At 43.1% G+C, this 18732-nt stretch overlaps 2 protein-coding genes across 2 annotated transcripts in view; one reads left to right on the top strand and one right to left on the bottom strand.

Annotated features, from left to right (window-relative positions):
* ACOD1 (aconitate decarboxylase 1) overlaps nt 1-17280 on the bottom strand; it is a gene marked incomplete at both ends in the record, with an annotated part of 57779 nt that extends 40499 nt beyond the window's left edge. The window contains 2 exons of the mRNA XM_084234902.1: nt 15022-15073; nt 16625-17280. Of these exons, the coding sequence (XP_084091028.1) occupies nt 15022-15073; nt 16625-17280 (708 nt within the window). The remainder of the gene's footprint in view (nt 1-15021; nt 15074-16624) is intronic.
* Nucleotides 17244-18417, top strand: KCTD12 (potassium channel tetramerization domain containing 12). Its single transcript, XM_084235379.1, has one exon. The coding sequence runs from the start codon at nt 17279-17281 to the stop codon at nt 18257-18259; it is 981 nt and encodes a 326-aa protein (XP_084091505.1). The 5' UTR covers nt 17244-17278; the 3' UTR covers nt 18260-18417.
* Nucleotides 18418-18732: the final 315 nt, after the last annotated feature.

Here is an 18732-nt window from a genome sequence, read left to right as displayed (position 1 = left end):
GTTCCCAGGAGCCACCTGTCTCCCTCCAGGCCTCCACACATGCCACAGGCAGGAATGATGAGATTTACTCCTTTTCATTCTAATTGGGTCAAAGGTAAGCAGGGAATAAAGTTGTTCCTAGTTTTTGTTTTACTTATTATGTCTGTTGAGTCTAGCTTTCCTGTTACGTACCTATTAAATTGGAGGAATAAGGACCTGCTTTCTGTTCTAGTTTTGGAAATAGGATATTAGTCTTTAGCCAGACAGAAATAGATAGAAGTAACATAATGATTGAATTTAGCAATTCAACTTCTTTCACACAAGTAACAAAGGTTACTTTTGAAGGTCAAAAGAGAATGTAAGTGAAAGGAATATTGATTAATCTAGAAGAAGCTGAAAAGAAGCTTTCAGGGTGGACTCCAAGCTGCAGGAGTCAGACATTCAATGTTAATAAGGAGGCTGGAGAGATATGGAGAGACAGTAAAGGTGAGAGCTGGGAAATGATCTTTCCATTATCTGCTCTTGGTTAGAAACCCCATTATATGCTCTATTGACTTCCTGAACTCCTCCTTTGTGGAGAAAAGAATATTGAAGTGTAATCCCATGTCTTTAAGTGCTATTTTGAGAAGGCCCCACTCATGTCCTCATTTCCCTCCTTGCACAGCTTGGATTCATTTCATCAATTTAATCACTCCCTTGCCTATACCTTCAACTCCCCTCCTGGGTAAATCCCACTCTTGGCTTCACCTGGGTAGCTGAAAATATCAAGAGGGAAAAAACATGTGCCTTTTGATGTTTCTGTACAGGGTGCATTGTTACTACCTTATCCTGCTGATAGGACAAAAAGAGCATTCACCCATTCCTTTCTGAACTGACCATCTGAAGGCTTGATCAGAACATTTAAATATCGAACACACGTATATACATACACACATATAACACACCATACACACACACACACACATACACATATACATACCCTTCCTAAAGTGCTCTGACCAAGTATCAGGAAAATTATTTGGTCAGCTGAATTGCTGTCTAATTTTTTTTAAAGGGCTATTTTTAAAAAATAGGGCTTATTTGAAACTTAAAACATCAAGAAGTGATTATACCAATATTATGTAGTTAGTTTAAGCACTTGAATATGTATACATTATCCTATCTGTGACACTATTAAACTCTTTTTATGTGGTATATTGAACATTTTAACCAAGTCTATCCCTGCACACTTAGAATAGCTTAGAATGCATCAATATAACTTCGGTTAGACAGCCACAAGATTCAGAAGGATGGTGAAGATTGTTTTAGGAGAATGGATCAGATTATCCAAATATGTATAAAACTGTTAATTATGGAAGAACTGTCTCTCTTTCCTTGGAATATACTAAGGACACTGGTCTTATATTAAATTGAGAGGAATAAAGTTAACTTCCAGATTTTCACAATGTCACACATTGGGACAATTTCTGAGATAAATGAAAGCTGTTTCTTTTTCTCTTTATCTCCATATCTCAATGAATGAGATATTGGCAAGCAATTATGAATGCAGAATGATAGACCCTTTTGAGGCATTACCCAAAGGTAAACAATCAGAGGATTAATGAGTTTGACTACTTCACTAAAAAAAAAAAGTAGATTTATTTCTTAGAACTGTTTTAGGTTTAAGAAAAATTAAATGGAAAGCACAGAGTTCCCATGTACTTCCCTCCCACCCCAGTTTCTTCTATTAATATTATTAATATCTTGCACTGGTATGGTGTATTTGTATGAACCAATATGGATACATTATTATGAACTAAAGTCCATATTTTACATTAGGATTTACTCTGTGTTGTATAATTATATGGATTTTGCCAAATGCATAATGATTTCTTTAACTTTTATCCAGAGCAAGGGCTAAATAATGTTTTGTAGAATGAACAGATAAGAAGCCAATATAATTAAAAAATCAATTTGTGCAATAAAATGATTTAAATTATGTGAATTGGTGTTATATTTTCCAATAGGATTGTAACTCACTGTAATGTTCTTATAAAAGTGGATTTATTAGTAAATGTTCTTGTGTTATGTTTATATGGTTGGATTTATTTAAATAAATGAATAAAATTGATTATATAACACTTAGGAATGGTGGATAATCAGAATGTTACCCTTACATTTAGTCAAAGATTCAACGAAAGAAAACTATGCCATATGTTCAAATCTGCTAATTATTGGGTATTCATTTGAACTTCTAAGGCATGACTGATCTATTGTTTGTGACATATGCTGGCACAGAGGGAGGGTATAAGACATAGACGTTATTGATTATCGGTTCTGTAATGTTATAGTGTTTTATCAAACTTTGATCACTGCAGTTGGAGAGATTAGAAAAAATAACTATCTTTGTATAAGAAGTCAGTGAGGAAATTTGTTCTTTGAAATTATAGATCTTAGAAACAGAAAGTAAGTAGAGGTCATCTAGTGCAGCATCTTATCCCAAATCACAGATTCCTTCCACATGGTCTGTCTTCAGTGGGGCCGCACTTCTGATCTACAGGAGGAATAGAAACCCAGTTCTTACTGAAATGGACTTTCCCACTAATGGGTGGTTCTGCTTGTCCAAAAAGTTTTTTCCTAAGCTAAACATCAACTTGTCTTTTTAATAACTCCTACTTGTAGGTCCTAGTTTTGCTGTTTGTACTTGGAAAAAGTAGAGTTAGTTGCCATGTTGCCACTGATAGTACTCCCTTCTTGGCAATTCTGCTCTATCCCTGTCTAAAAAGAAAAAAAGGCAAACTATTGCCGTTATATTTTTTGGATTCTTTACAACATTGCTTACACTCCTTGAAATAACTCTTGCCTTCAAATAGTTATTTTTCCCTGTATTTATTGTTACTATTATTATTATTTGTGATGAGAACACTTAACATAAGACCTATCCTCTTAGCAAAATTTTAAGTGTGTGATGTAATGCTGCTTATTATTGGCACAATTCTGTACAGATCTCTAGGGCTTATTCATCTTGTGTAACTGAAATATATGTGCCCTTTGACTAATACCTCATCATTCTCATCCCGTCCCTCCCACCCCCGCAAGCCCCTGGCAACCACTATTCTGCTCTTTGCTTCTATGAATTTGACTGTGTTAGATTCCCCATGTAGGTAAGTCCTGCAGTATGTGCTTTCCTGTGAGGTGTTCATTTCACTTAGCATAATGTGCTTAAGGAATATCCGTTCTGTCCCAAATGACTTGATTTCCTTTTTTAAGGATGAAAATATTCCATTGTGCACATGTATGTATGCACACACACCACGTTTTTCTTTATTCATCTATCTGTGGATATTTAGACAGCAAAAGCAAAAATAAACATGTGGGATTACATCAAACCAAACGTGTCTACATCAAACCAAACCAAACTATTGCATTCAGGGTATGTGCTATGTTATAGGTACACCGCCTGCACAGCAAAGAAAACAATCAACAAAATGAAAAGACAACCTCAAGAATGGTAGAAAATATTTGCAACCCATCTATCTGATACAAGGTTAATATCCAATATGTGTAAGAAACTCCATTACCTCAGTAACAAATAAATACACTAACTAAAAAAAAAAAAATGGGTAAGGAAACTGAGTAGACATTTCTGCAGAGAAGACATACTGAAAAAAGGTATATAGACATACAGAAAAAAAGGTATATGAAAAGATACTCAACATTACTAATTAGGGAATACATTCAAAACTATTATAGGGCCTCCCTGGTGGTATAAGGGGATAAACATTGCACTATGGAGCAATCCACAGCCTCTGCAGTACGAGTTTGATCCCCGGCTGGCCAGGGAGAAACCCACATGGCGAGGCAGACCTCTCCTGTCTCAGCCGCTGCTCACCTCAGCAGTGTATTTCAGTCAGTCTGCCTGTTCTGCTCCCCACTCTGTCTCTGGTGGATCCTCTCACCCCCTGCCCCCGCATCTCTGTACCCCAGCTCTTGTATGCATAAAAAAATGAATCTAAAAAAAATTGAAAATATCCTTAAAAAAAAAAACTATTATCAAATGACTTAAAATTCTCTTGTCTACAGGAAACGTAACAGAGATACCAGATGGAGTTTTAATATCAGTTGTGTGTTTCTATTACTGCATGCTCAGTTTTTATCTGTAAGATGAAGGATTTGACTTGAATAATTTCTAAAGTTCTTTCCAACTTTCAAAAACTATTGCGTTCGGGGTCTGTGCTATGTTACAGGTACACCGTTTTTGACTTCTTGAACTTGTGGTTGATGCAAAGTCCCAGATAACATTTCATATGAACTTCTACTAAGTTGCACTTTAACTGCATGACTTAACTTTTATCCTTATTTTTCATCTCTTGTTTGCTTCTCTTTGTTGCATGAAGCCTATGTGGATGATTCTGAATGTTAATTCCATATTTGTTGGATTAGATTACCATTATCTATTCATCTATTTTATTAACATGAATCCCATGTATTAATTTGTCAAAAAATAAAAGTTCATTAGAAAAGGGTGAAAATAGAACCTTGTTCCTGTCCTTACACTTTAGTTCAACATTGTTCTATCAATCAACAGTCTTTGGATCTATAGATCTATCTTACCAACGATGTGTCTATCTAATTGATATTACTGTCCAACTTCTATTTCTCGATTTTTTCCAAAGAGATATTATGAGTTAGCTGTCAGATACCTTGTAAAACTGTAATATACTGTGTCTACAGAGTTAACATACTACATGAGATTTGGAATGCTATTCAGAAAGGAAAGGGGTCTTTTCTCTCTCTCTCTCTCTCTCTCTCTCTCTCTCTCTCTCTCTCATTTTCCCCTCCCTCTCTCTTTTCCCCTTGGAAAGTCAAACAACATTTGTTTCTCATTTATGGGTAGGAAGGTCAAGCCATTAACACTATGCTAGTAAAAAATCTAGAAACTGAAGACATAGAAAGGTATGTGATGGGTGGGAAAGTGAATTTTGGCGCAGATGGGGCATTATCAAACTGGTTATGGCATGTTTCCTTCTTCATGACCTCTTCATAACTCTTTAGTACAATTATTAATGAGTGATACCAAAAGAATAACTTAATAATAGAGACTATCTTAATAAGTGAGTATTATGTGCCCAAGTCAATGTATCTGAACACCTAGTTTATATCGGCTCATGCACTGCAAACACGTAGAGGAGCTACCCACCCTCCGCCCCATCCTCCACAGCTGAGAGTGGGATTGGCGGTGTTCCTCTGTTAGCAAATAGCTTGGATTTCACTTGACACTAAGTGTCGCCTTGAGGGGCAGCAGCCTTGGGAGCGGTGCCCGATGGAGAAAGATAGAAAATGGAGAGACCGACAAAAGGGTGCATAAAGGATGTCGGACTTCATTTTAGGTTAAGTAAGACAACAGGTGGTGGCAGAGTTAGCTCCACACATCCGGGGGGGTCAAGTTAGGTTTTTCTACCTAGAGGTTTCTTTTTTCCTGTCTCTTTTTTTCCTTTCCTCTTTGTCTTTACAAAAAGTCGGCTGGAAAACATATGTCGTATGCTTCTCTTAAATAGGCCAAAAAGGCTCACCTGGCAAATGTTTCTCTCTTGCTAAATGTTTCCTTTATTTCAGAGCCAATTTAGAGGCCACACAGAAAGGGCAAGTGTGGGCAGTTAAATACCACAAGGGTCTTTGCCATAAGACTCACTGGGAGGATAAACTGGCAGCCAACAGGGATCAGGGACCAGCTGCCGCCAGCTGTGTCTCCAGAGGTGCAAGCCCATCTAGGTCTCTGTAGTTGGACTTGAGCTGTCTTTCCTCCAACCCATGCCGCTCCCAACACTGCCGCCCCACGAGGCGACATTAAGTACAGAGTGACTAGGGGACAAAATTTATAATCCCAGATGCCCTGACATGAAACAGTGTAGTATCAGTTCTTTATACCTTATAAAGCTGTGGTTTCTTATTGATGGAAAGGCCTCTTCCCCCATTTTTCACCCTTCATAAAATACTGTAAGTTCTGATGGTTATTTGTACTACCAACTTGGCGAACCTGTGGTGCCCAGCTGTTGGATCCAGCACTAGCCTAGACATCTCTGTGAAGGTATTGTGAAGATGGTAACATTTACAATGAGTTGGCTTTAAGTAAAGGAGATTATCATCTTCTATAGTGTGGGTAGGACTCATCCAATCAAATTGATCCAATCAAACCAAAAACCCTGAAGTTTTCCAAAGAAGGAATTTCATCTCAAGATTGTACCATAAAAATCCTGTCTGAATTTCCAGTCGCCTGAAGATTTTAGACTCAAGGCTGTGACTTCAACTCTTGCCTGAATTTCCAGCCAACTGACTTTTCCTAGGGACCTCAGACTTACCCACTCCACAATCGTGTGTCAATTCTTAAAAATCAATCTTTCTCTTTATTGATTGATGATATAAATATCTAAATATTGATATGTATCCAGTTGGCTTTTTTTTTTTTTTAAAGAAATCTCACAAACATAGCCATAGCTTCCCTTCCAATTGCACATGTGACATGTACAACACCTGATGCATGACCTCTGCCATTGCTGGCTACTCACTCTGCACCTTTGTGGATTCTCACGGACCATGGACCTGTGGAGTGACTTCTGTGAAGATCAGGCACAGAATAGGTGCTCCATAAGCATTTGAAGGGATGCTGCATGCAATATAAGGAAGAGTTAAACTTCTTTGATCTTCTACAATGATGTAAAACTTCTGTTTCCTTTGCACATATGTTCTTCCTCTTGCAGTCCCCTTGTAGTCTGGGAACTGTGGGGAAACGTACAGTTGCGTTTGGGCTGCTACTCTTGCTGCTCTGGTTTTTTAGACTTGGTTCTTCATTTCCTGGCCGAAGCCCCTGGCTTGAGCACAAAGAGGAAGTCACTGTCTTTAGATTCTAAGGCCATCTGGAGAGTTTTAGTTCCCCTCTTGACAATATGGCTGCCCGTTCTCGCCCAGACTTTACCTCCCAGATATTGCAAATGGTTGCACTTTCAGTTAGAGATGAAGTGAAGCTCTTGTCGTTTGAGTTGCAAATCGTAGGTTGAAAAATAAGTTGTGAAACTTGAGAGTTCCCAGTTGTCTAGATGTTTGACTATATCTTCTACTCAGACAGCAAACTTGTGTTAGATATGGCGACTGAGAAGGAAAGAGGATGAAATGCTGGTTACCCTATCCATTTTAGATACTGGTGAAGAGACATCATCCAAGAGAAGGTGTAATAACACCAGGAGAAGAGCAAGGTAAACAAAATCAACAGCCAATGTTTGGATTGTAGAAGTGAGATGGGTGATGGGGAGGATTAAGGCAGAAACTTATGTTTATGATGTGTCAATTATGTGCCCAAAACTGTGAAATAAAATACTTTATATCATCTCATTTAATCTCATAAGGTCCAAGGAGGTAGATGTCTTTGCTCCATTTTAAGGTAATTATCTGAAGTTCAGAATATTTAAGTAACTGCTTAATATCCCGGATTTGAAGTTACAAAATCTGGGAAAGAATATAGTTTCACCCAACGCAAAAGTATGTAATTTTCTCACTGTGCATTACTGTAAATAAAAAGAAACTTATTTTCTAAATATAAATACTATATAAATTTAAAGTTTAGCATAATTTGAGACCATTTCCCTACTATGAAATATCACGCATATTTCTGTCATAACTAGAAAGCAAAATGGGGAAATGTTTCTTCCCCCCTAATTGTATCAAAAAATGATCTTACAATTACATAAGAAGTTGACTGTGGCAGTCTAGCCAGTGGCTTGGCTTCTGGTCCAAACCTCACAGTGAAATATGCAGACTTTCTGGAATCGCATATTAAAATCTCTGCAGTTGAATCAGCCCTTCTTTCTGCATAACCTAAACTCAATACTATTCAGCAAATTAGAGAACTCCAGGGACAAGATCTTTAAAACTCAATGTCAAAAGGTGAAAACCTGATCATCATCACCTCATTTTCACACTTAGGAAAATTGGCTTTGTTCTGGCCTATTCTCAGGCATGAGTGTCTATTCTGCAGAAGTGTGTCTACTTTACAGTCTTGTAAAAAGAAATCGACCCAAAATTTGGCATAAGGATAAATAAAGGCATGATGCTTACTCTTGTGTAAACTGGTTTTGAGGAAAATTTCTAAGCAGATGTGCTAAAATGGTGAGTGATTCTGACATTTCTCAAATAAGCATAGTCTCCAAGGTGATTATTTTGAATGACATTTAGGGCATTACATTTAGTAGATTTGATAGGGCTGCTGGATAGTTCTAAGAGCACTAAATTCTGAATCAGGAAGCATCCATATGCACTCCAGCAAGGCATCTCAGCAACCTGAGAGGCACTCTGTATTCAGGTGCTACCTGAGACGTGGGGTAATGTCACCTTATCTGAGCAACTTTCTTCATTTGTGACACTTGAGTACTCCCAAAATTGTTGTGATAATCAAGTGAATCTGACAATAGGAAAGCCCTGAAAGCAGTGAAGCGCCACAGCAAAATGTGATCATTCATCGTTAACTCAAAGTATAACACCAAAACTTGCACTCAAGGCCTTCAAATTCTTAGGATATATCAGTGATGTTAAAATTAGCCTTGCTCAGAAATCAAGAATCACCTGGTTATGTGAGATCCAGTTATTTTTGTGTCCAACTGGATTACTAAAAGCCTCAAGTAGGATACATTTATTCAATTTACAAGCCTCAGAAGGCCAGTGGATACTGCTTGCTTTCAAATATTGGCATCTACATCTCAGCAGTTTCCACAGATTTACTTTATCCTTGTCTAGAGTTAATGAGATCAGAACAAAACTGCATAAATATACTAAGAACATGGAGTTTTGCAAACTCCAAGAGCCAGAAACAAAAATCATATTTACTGTGTATGTAACTAAGTTGGTCAAGGAGTAGACAATAGTGTGTCTATTTTATCCATGGGCTCAGATGTATCCTTGGAGATACCTACTTAAGGTGGGATTGTGCCACTGATAGAAAGCAGAAATAAGCGCCAAGGTCTTAACTCTTTCCTAATCCTTCTTCATGGCAGCTATATTGAATTTCAAGTTACCAATATGTAGAATATAAACTATTTCTTCCCCTGGCAGGAGAAGTGTGTTATCAAGGTTTTAACCTCTTTTTTTTTTCCTGAGGACAATAATAGAATGTATTATATAAATGCTTGCTTTATTAAATTTTATTTATTTTTAATTTTTTTTAAAGATTTATTTATTTTTTATACAAGAACTGGGGTACAGGCCAGAGGTGCAGGAGGATGAGAGGATTCATCAGAGACAGAGTGGGGAGCAGACAGGCAGACGGACCAAAATACACTGCAGAAGGGAGCAGCAGGCACAACAGGAGAGGTCTGCCACGCCATGTGGGTATCTCCCTCGTAGGCTGGGAATCGAACCCGTACTGCAGAGGCTGTGGACAGCTTCATAGTGCTGCACTCAACCTGCTGCACCACTGGGGAGGCCTATATTTTTATTTTTTAAAAAGATTTATTTATTTATGCATACAAGAAGTGGGGTACAGGCCAGAGGTGCAGGGGGTGAGAAGATTCACCAGAGACAGAATGGGGAGCAGAACAGGCAGATCCACTGAAATACACTGCTGTGGGGAGCAGTGGGTGAGACAGGAGAGGTCTGCTACTCCATGTGGGTAGCTCCCTGGCTGGGGATCAAACACATGCTGCAGATTGCTTCATAGTGCTGTGCTTAACCCCTTGCATCACCAGGGAGGCCCTTATTAAATTTTGAATCCTGGTTTTAATAGGTAATAGATTTGGATCACTTACCAATCACATGAGATAGAGTATACATTGAGAGTTCGTACTCCCATGAGTCTATCTTCATTCATCCCTTGCCCACCCCACACCCAGCCTGCGCCCAACAGTTAATTATTTTCTTTCAGTACATGTTTATATAAATTTAAGTAAATATAAACAACCTCAAGTTCATATTTTCTCCAATGCTTACATAAAGATAAACATGGCCCTATACAGTCTAGATCCGGACATCTTTTTCTAATTTGATAGCATGTCTTTCTATAGGAGAGGGCTTTATGCTTTTTGTTGGGCCTCATAGTATGAGGTCTGCTGTATGGCTGTATTTCCACTGTCCTGCATTCTATTGCAATTAATAATCTTGTGCTTTTTGGTAGGCAGAAATTTACCATAAGATGACCCACAGCCCTGTATAATCTCCCAGCCATTGAGGGTGGAAGAGTCCGTGAAAATGATGGTCTATCACTCCCAAGCATATAGAATCTATTTAACACACATGATGCACTTATACACATGAGAGACTAAAATATGGCTTTTAAAAGTACAGGTTCTAAAAGTTAGACTGTCTGGATTCAAGTATAGCTCATTTATTTACTCAGTTGTGTAGAACTCAGATAAAAAAGTACCAATCATATAGAGTTATTGTGAGGATTAAATGAGTTAATCTATAATTCTATAAACAGGCTGGCACATGGCACATACTATATAAATACTTGTTATTATATTATTATTTCCTAAAAAGCCTTAAATACTGTTTATAAAGATATAGAAAGAAATTTTTTTTTAATTTGTACATTATTAACTTGTTTGTCTGGTTCTACTAAGTATAAATATCATTTATAGTAATACTGGGATTTTCTGTATTTTCTAAACCTAATATTTCAGCTCTGTCCTTCATATAACATTTCTTTCTCTTTTTAAATTTGGTATTGGCATATCTTTTACCAAATATTTATTAAGATAATTTTATCCCAGGATTCATTCAAACTAAATGTTATTTAATCTCTGTATCCAATTCTTTTCTTCTTCTGAATGCAAAAACTCAATGATTTTTAAAGCCTGCATACAGAAAAGACTCACACTTATTGGAGGGATGATGAATGAACTGAACATTTCTTTGAGACAATCTCTGATTCTGTCTCTTTTCTCCTTTCCTCACAGTATTCATTTTAATGTTTTTGCCATTCATTTTTTTCATTCAGTATTATTGAGCAGCCTTGTCAGGAACCTGATAGGTGGTGAAAAATCATGATTCTGACATTGAATGGTGTTTTACAGTTTACTGATAATTTTCACATTTATTAAATTCATTCAGTCCTCAGAGGTGCTCGCTTCATTCCACCCAAGTTTTCCCTCTCCTTTTAATTTTCTATTTCTCCTAATCTTCCTGAGTTCTGCCTCAAATCTTTGGTGTGCAGAATAGTCCCTAAGTGCATTGGGGATGGGTTGGGATGGGAAGCCGGCTGGAAGAGAAGGTGGTAGATGGAGGAGGAAATACAAATCCAATGAGCATGTACGTACAGAGATGTTTCCAGTGCCCCACACATTAGGACAAAAAGGACAAAGCCCTTTCAAGATACATTGTCTTTTATTTAGGAGAGTATTTAGGAGAGTCATTTGAAAAGGAACAATGACCATCAATATATCTATCACTAGAAATGGGATTGAGACTAAACACAGGTTTTCCAAATCCCTCCCTCCCTCTGCTCTGACAATTAAGCATTTTCAATATACTGAAGAAGCTGAAGAGTTATAATCCTCTCCCCGCCAGAAGCACTCAGGTCCTTAAGAACAGCATTATAGTCCCATAATTATATTTCCTCTTGAATTTCATGACACCAGCCCATAGGTAAGAAATAGAACACCCAGATGAACCAGAAAATTACACCTTCAGTCTCATATCTCCTGCTTCATTCATTATTATGTCTCTCTCATACAACCTGGGCTTCTAGAAGGAAATACCAAGGACTTTCTGTGTAGACTAGCTTATGGTGAGTGAGTATGTTATATCAAGTAGCAGAGAATGAAGGTAGTATATTGTTTGTGTCTAGGCATTTGAGCTTGGACTCATCAAGGGTACTTTGGAGATTCACTGGGTGCAAGCTGATGATATGACAGATAACCTTCTGCTATAAGATACTTCAAGCTCATTCCTAACCCAGCTCCTTTAACTCGCTTTGCCCTCTGCCTGGAATACGCTTCCTCCAGAACTTCCACCTGACTCTCTTATGATTCAGCTCAAATGTCACTTTCATAGAGAGGCCTTCCTGCCATTCCATATAAAGTAGTATCTACACAATCAGTCACTCTGTCACATTTCACAATTTTATTTTCTTTGTGGCATTTAGCTCTATCTGAAGTGGACTTACTTATCTATATATTTGTTATCTGTCATCCTCATCAGGCTGTAAGCTCCAAGAGAACATATAATATTTTTTAACACACCATCTGAAATATCGTGGTAGACTCTTAATAAATATTGTTGGAATAGGTGAGTGAGCAACAGATATTTATTGAATGCCTAGTATATGTGAATTCTGTTCTAGCACTGGGGATGCAGCCATGAATCAAGCAGAGGAAAATCTGAGTTCTTGCAGTTTATGTTTGTGAAACTGATCTTCCCAAAAGGATCAGAAGGCTTTCTGCCCAATAATTGTCACCTTCGTACTTGCAACTAAGATCAGTTGAGGCCCAATGGGCCTCTGGAGAAAATGTTACCATTTCTTAAAGAAGGCAGATTATTTTATTTATTTATTTATTTTTAAAAGATTTATTTATTTATTTATTTATACAAGCGCTGGGTACAGTCAGAAGCGTGGGAGGGTGAGAGAATTCACCAGAGCCAGAGTGGGGAGCAGAGCAGGCAGAAGGACCAAAGTACACTGCTGAGGGGAGCAGCGGGCGGCAGGAGAGGCCTGCGCGCCATGTGGGACCCTCCTCCAGTGGCCGGGGAGCAGCTGGGGATCGAACTGGTGCCGCGGAGGCTTTGGCTTCGGGCAGCTTCACAACCCAGCGCTCAACTGCTGCGCCACCGGGGAGGTCCAAGGCAGATTATTTTATTTTATTTTTTTTTTATTACATTCTTTATTACTTAAAGAATATTTTTTTTTTATAAATTTTATTGTTATATTCCCCATACAATTGCAGCCCCCCATTCTGACCCCAATCCCTCCCCTCCCGCCCCCGCCCCCCTAAAAGTGTCTCTGGTTCATAGTTTTTTGTTGATTTTGATTTTCACTTTCTTATAGTTATTCATTTTCCTGGTCCCTTATTTAAGTTTTCTAGATTCCTGCTATGAGTGAGACCATCCGGTATTTTTCTTTTTCTTTTTGGCTTATTTCGCCAAGGCAGATTATTTTAAAAGGAGTGAAGACCCTAAAAATTGAGAAAGAGCTTTTGCCCTTATTTCAATCCTCTTTTTTTTTTTTTTAAGATTTGTTTATTTATTTATACAAGCACTGGGTACAGTCAGAAGCGCGGGAGGGTGAGAGAATTCACCAGAGACAGAGCGGGGAGCAGAGCGGGCAGAAGGACCGAGGTACACTGCTGAGGGGAGCAGCAGGTGGCAGGAGAGGTCTGTGCGCCATGTGGGACCCTCGCCCGGCAGCCAGGGATCGAACCAGCGCTGCAGAGGCTGCAGGCAGCAGGCAGCTTCGCAGCCCAGTGCTCAACCACTGCGCCACCAGGGGAGGCCCTCTTCTTAATCAAAGAAACAATCTCTGCTCCCACTTTTTATGACCTTGGGGACTGTAGTTTGGGGGGTAGCATTCAAGTGTAGATTTATCAGTGAATGTGTTCTCCCTATCTGAGAAACTCATCTCCCCCCCCCCCAAACTTAGAGTAAAAGATGAGCCATTTTGTCCTTGTCATATGAAGACTCACCCTCTCTCTCTGAGATCTCTGGTCCCTTACCACAGAATATATATCTCTGGTTTACCCCATTTTATGCCAGAATTTACAGTCTTGTAAATTCCCTTACACATATTATTAAATTGATTTTTTCCCTTTGCTTGCCCACCCAATACTGTTTTGATTTTTCATCCAGCCTGAGCAGAACCAAGGGGAGTGAAGGATTTCCCCCTGTAATCCAACACATTCTAACGCAGGGAAACAGAACACAAAGCAGGGAGTGGGAAGCTGCATGGGTGGGGCTATGCTACATTAAGTAGGATAATCAAGGGACAATATTGCTGCAAAGACCTGAACAAGGCAAGGAAGATATGGGGGTGGGGTAGGGGAAGGAAAAGAGCCCTTTAGGTGAAAGGGACAGGAAATGCAAAGCCGTGGAAAACCATGAGAGTGGGCTAATATGGCAAAGCCAGCAAGCTTCTGAAAGAGGGGTTGAGGTGGGGTGCTAGGGGGATTAGCTCCATTATGTAGCATTTTGTAGGCCATTGAAAAGACCCTGAGGGACTCTGAGCAGAGTGTCATGATGTGCCATAGGTTCTAATAGGAATGTCTTTTTTTTTCTTCCTGTCCTGAATTTATTTTATTTTATTTTTTAAGTTATTTATTTTTTTACATCATTGTTCATTTTTAAACAATATTTGCTTCCCCCCATGTGTAGTCCCCATAGAATTTCCTTCATCAATGCACCCGTGCACCATCACCTCAGCCCCCTGTGCGCCTCCCTCCCGCCCTCTGATCCCTCTCCCGCCTCCTCCCCTGCAGGATGTCTCTAGTTTATGATTGTCTGTTTTTGCTTTGTTGTGTTTTGTACTGTTACTATTTTTTTACTCTGATGTCTTATTTGGTTCCCTTATATTCCTCCTATAAGTGAAACCATCTGATATTTTTCTTTTTCCTTCTGACTTATTTCACTGAGCATAATTCCTTTTAGCTCCATCCACGTTGCTGTGAATGGCATGAGTTTATCTTTTTTGATTGCTGAGTAATATTCCACTGTGTACATGTACCACATCTTTTTGATTCAGTCATCTATTTTTGGACATTTGGGTTGTTTCCAAGTTTTACCTATTTTTTTTTTTTTCATGGGACCCTCGCCGGCAGCCAGGGAACGAACCGGCGCTACAGAGGCTGCGGGCAGCCTCGCAGCCCAGCGCTCAACCGCTACGCCACCAGGGGAGGCCCTCAAGTTTTACCTATTATAAATAGTGCTGCAATAAACATAGGGTACAGATGTTCCTTTGAATTAATGGTTTTGTATTCTTTGGGTAGATCTCTAGGAGTGGAATTGCTGGGTCTTATGGTAGCCCCATTTTTAGTAGGCTGAAGAACCTCCAGACAGCTTTCCATAGTGATTGGACCAGTGTGCACACCCCACCAGCAATGTAGGAGAGTTCCTGGGTATGGCGATCACTTTTTGTTCTGATGTTCTGAGGACAAAGGTGGAAGCAGTTAGGGAATCGGTAGTCAGCCAGGCAAGAGATGATGGGTGGCTTGGCCCAGGGTGGTGGCAGAAGGTGGTGAAACATAGTCTTGAAGGAATTTTGATGGCAGAACTGACAAGATTTGCTGATACAATGAACAAAGAATTGACACAAAAATATGTGCAGTATTGATACAAAGAAGTTTTTTTCTTGGATTGCAGAAAAAAAAAGCTGATTTTGTCCTCCTGTGACACTGAAATAACAAATAGTAGCATAACCACCTAGAAATTCAGCTGTTGGAACTTGGAACTTTAGTGTCATCTATTATTTATCCCGAAGAACAGACAAAAGAGTGGTCAAATATAGTCAGTATCAAAATCTGTACTAGCAATTAAGGGAGCTGGTTTGGGGCTTGATCTTATTTCAGCACACTGACATGAGTGAGATAATTGTTCAGCAGACATAAACATTTCAAAGTAAAAATGACACTTATCCGTGAGGAGACTGTAAAGCTGATTGGGCAGTTACACAAAAGGGTAAACATTATTATCAAGAACAAAAGTCTCCCTGGATTCATCCTGACTGATGGTCTCTACTTCCAACTGATATGATAACTGCTCAGACTTTGACTTTGCCCATCCCACCACACTGAAAGCGCCCCAAAGCTTATGCAAGCTTGTATTCTTGACTAACTGGTGTCTGGCCCACAGCAGGTGCACAAATACCATTAATCTAATGATTCCGTATGCTCTATCTTCTTCTCTTCTGTCCTTTCTGTGGAGATTAGGGACATTTTGTATTGTTTTTTCTTTTTTTAAGTCAGAGATCAGTCATTCATGGATGTGAAATCTCAGTGTGCTTGGCTTTTGAGCAGGGCATGCCTGTGATGGGAGCGATCTGGAAGCCCTGGGAAGCTAAGGAAGTCCTCTGGGGGCTAGTGTAGGTGAAGACAAACTTGGAGGGAGCAGGTGTGAGAGGGTGAGCCAGGAGGAGAGGGCCTTCAAGTATAGGAAACCTGAGACTAAAGGGAACCGGGCCTGATCAGGGTCGCTTGGCCCTTGGGGGCGATACACAAGGGCTGAAAGGTGGTTTTTCTAAATTAGAGCTGCAAACCCTCTGTGTTTTATGGCGCAATTTACAGAGCAGGCTGGAAGGGTCCCTCTGGTCTCACCGGACTCAGCCTGGCCTGGAAGGCCCTGTGGGCGCCTCTGTGGCTACCTCCGGGGGGAGACCATGACCCAAGTCACTCCTTAGCTCACTCAAGTTCCCCCAGAGCCATTTCAGCTCACTTTCTCCCAATCTACAAGTCCATCTCTTTACCCCGAAAATAAACGATCGAAGTGCGTCCTCCAGACGCCAGCCTGCGGGACTTGTGTCTCGGGGCTTTTTCAAAGCTATCGTCAAAGCGAGCAAGAACTGGCTGCCTCTGCGCTGAGGCGGCCCTTTCGACGCTCCAGATTAATGTCCTCTTTCGAGAACGGTCAGCAACACGACGGCCACGGCGCCAGGGTGTGAGCTGCTGCTCCGGAGGCGGCCAGGCCGGAGGCGGCCACTCACTTGCAGTCTCCGCAGGGGAAGCCCGAAAGTTTACGCCTCCCCCTAGAGTTCTCTGGCGCCGGAGAGGGTTCGGAACCCACCGGGTGAGGCACTGCCTCTCCAAAGGCCGCGGCCGGTCCCAGGATCGGCCCTTCGCAGAGGGGAAAAGTTGGGCGGGAGCGGGAAGGGGCCGGATCGCGGCCCCGCAGGCCGGGGAGGGCGCGTGGGGAGTCGGGTCGCCCCGGGCGCGCGCGGCCGGGGTGGAGCCAGCAGTGGGGCGCGGCGTCAGCGTTTAAAATGCAAATCGATTCTCCGCTCCGGCACCACCCCTCCCGCCGGGGGAGCGCGGCTCCGCCGCTCCGCAGCCGCCCACGCCTCCTGCGCGCCGCGGCGCCCCAGCCGGCGGCTCTACTTAAGCGGCGCGCCGGCCGCGACCCGACACTCGCCTGGAGCGCGCGGGCGAGGCGAGGCGAGGCGAGGCGAGGCGGCGGAGCGCACCGGGGCTCGCGGGGGCGCAGCGCGGCGCGCTTGCACCGCTGGGCTCCGAGCGGCTCTCGGCGGCGGCTGCGGCTGCGGCCGGGGTGCTGGGCTGAGCGGGCGTCCGGGGAAGGCGGCTGCGGCTCCCGCGCGCGGCCGCGCTCCCAGTCCCTGCTGCCACCCCGCCACCGCCGTGCCATGGCTCTGGCGGACAGCACACGTGGATTACCCAACGGGGGCGGCGGCGGGGGGGGCAACGGCTCCTCGTCGTCCTCGGCCGAGCCGCCGCTGTTCCCCGACATCGTGGAGCTGAACGTGGGGGGTCAGGTGTATGTGACCCGGCGCTGCACCGTCGTGTCGGTGCCCGACTCCTTGCTCTGGCGCATGTTCACGCAGCAGCAGCCGCAGGAGCTGGCCCGGGACAGCAAAGGCCGCTTCTTTCTGGACCGAGACGGCTTCCTCTTCCGCTACATCCTGGATTACCTGCGGGACCTGCAGCTCGTGCTGCCCGACTACTTCCCCGAGCGCAGCCGGCTGCAGCGCGAGGCCGAGTACTTCGAGCTGCCGGAGCTCGTGCGTCGCCTCGGGGCGCCCCAGCAGCCCGGCCCCGGGCCGCCGCCGCATTCAAGGCGCGGGGTGCACAAAGAGGGCTCCATGGGCGACGAGCTGCTGCCGCTCGGCTACGCGGAGTCGGAGCACCAGGAGGGCTCCTCGGCCGGGGCGCCGTCGCCCACGCTGGAGCTGGCGAGCCGCAGCCCGTCCGGGGGCGCGGTGGGGCCCCTGCTCACGCCCTCCCAGTCGCTGGACGGCAGCCGGCGCTCGGGCTACATCACCATCGGCTACCGCGGCTCCTACACCATCGGGCGGGACGCACAGGCAGACGCCAAGTTCCGGCGAGTGGCGCGCATCACCGTGTGCGGGAAGACGTCCCTGGCCAAGGAGGTGTTCGGGGACACTCTCAACGAGAGCCGGGACCCGGACCGGCCCCCGGAGCGCTACACCTCGCGCTATTACCTCAAGTTCAACTTCCTGGAGCAGGCTTTCGACAAGCTGTCCGAGTCGGGCTTCCACATGGTGGCGTGCAGTTCCACGGGCACCTGCGCCTTTGCCGGCAGCACCGACCAGAGCGAGGACAAGATCTGGACCAGCTACACCGAGTACGTCTTCTGCAGGGAGTGAGCCCCCCAGACCCCCGCGCGTCTCCAGCGCGCGTGATTCCTCTTTCCTGCGCGGGAGAGGATCAGTGCTCTCCTTCCCAACCACCCTCCTGTCCCCTTGTTCGCCACCTCCAGTAGCTGGGACCAGACCCACTGGCACCCCCACTTTAGAACCTGCAGCCGCGAATCCTCTGACTGAGAGCCCTGTCTTATTCCCCCCTCCCCGGCCTTCCCGCCCTGCCCCCCTGCTTCTCTGTCCCGGGGCCTCTAGCCTTTCCTCTCCCATAGCCCTTCAGTCTGGATCTAGTGGGGGCAGAATGGCCACAGAGCCACCAAGTACATGGGAATAAATGACATGTTGAGAACCTGATTGGACCGTGTCCAGTGTGTCGAAGATTCCTTGAAATGTTTTCAAGCCCTTGTGACTCATTCCAGCGTGAGAGAGAGGAATTGATAATGCTGTCTGGGGATAGCTAATGTTTTTAAGGTCATTAT

This window comes from Talpa europaea, assembly GCF_964194135.1.
Source record: "Talpa europaea genome assembly, chromosome: 6".
Taxonomy (NCBI): domain Eukaryota; kingdom Metazoa; phylum Chordata; class Mammalia; order Eulipotyphla; family Talpidae; genus Talpa; species Talpa europaea.
The sequence above is the reverse complement of the archived record's forward strand: the minus strand, read 5'-3'. Positions and strand labels throughout refer to the sequence as shown.

Bases quoted from the DNA above. Each gene is read 5' to 3' on its own strand.
- KCTD12 (XM_084235379.1), top strand. From the start codon at position 17,279: ATGGCTCTGGCGGACAGCACACGTGGATTACCCAACGGGGGCGGCGGC.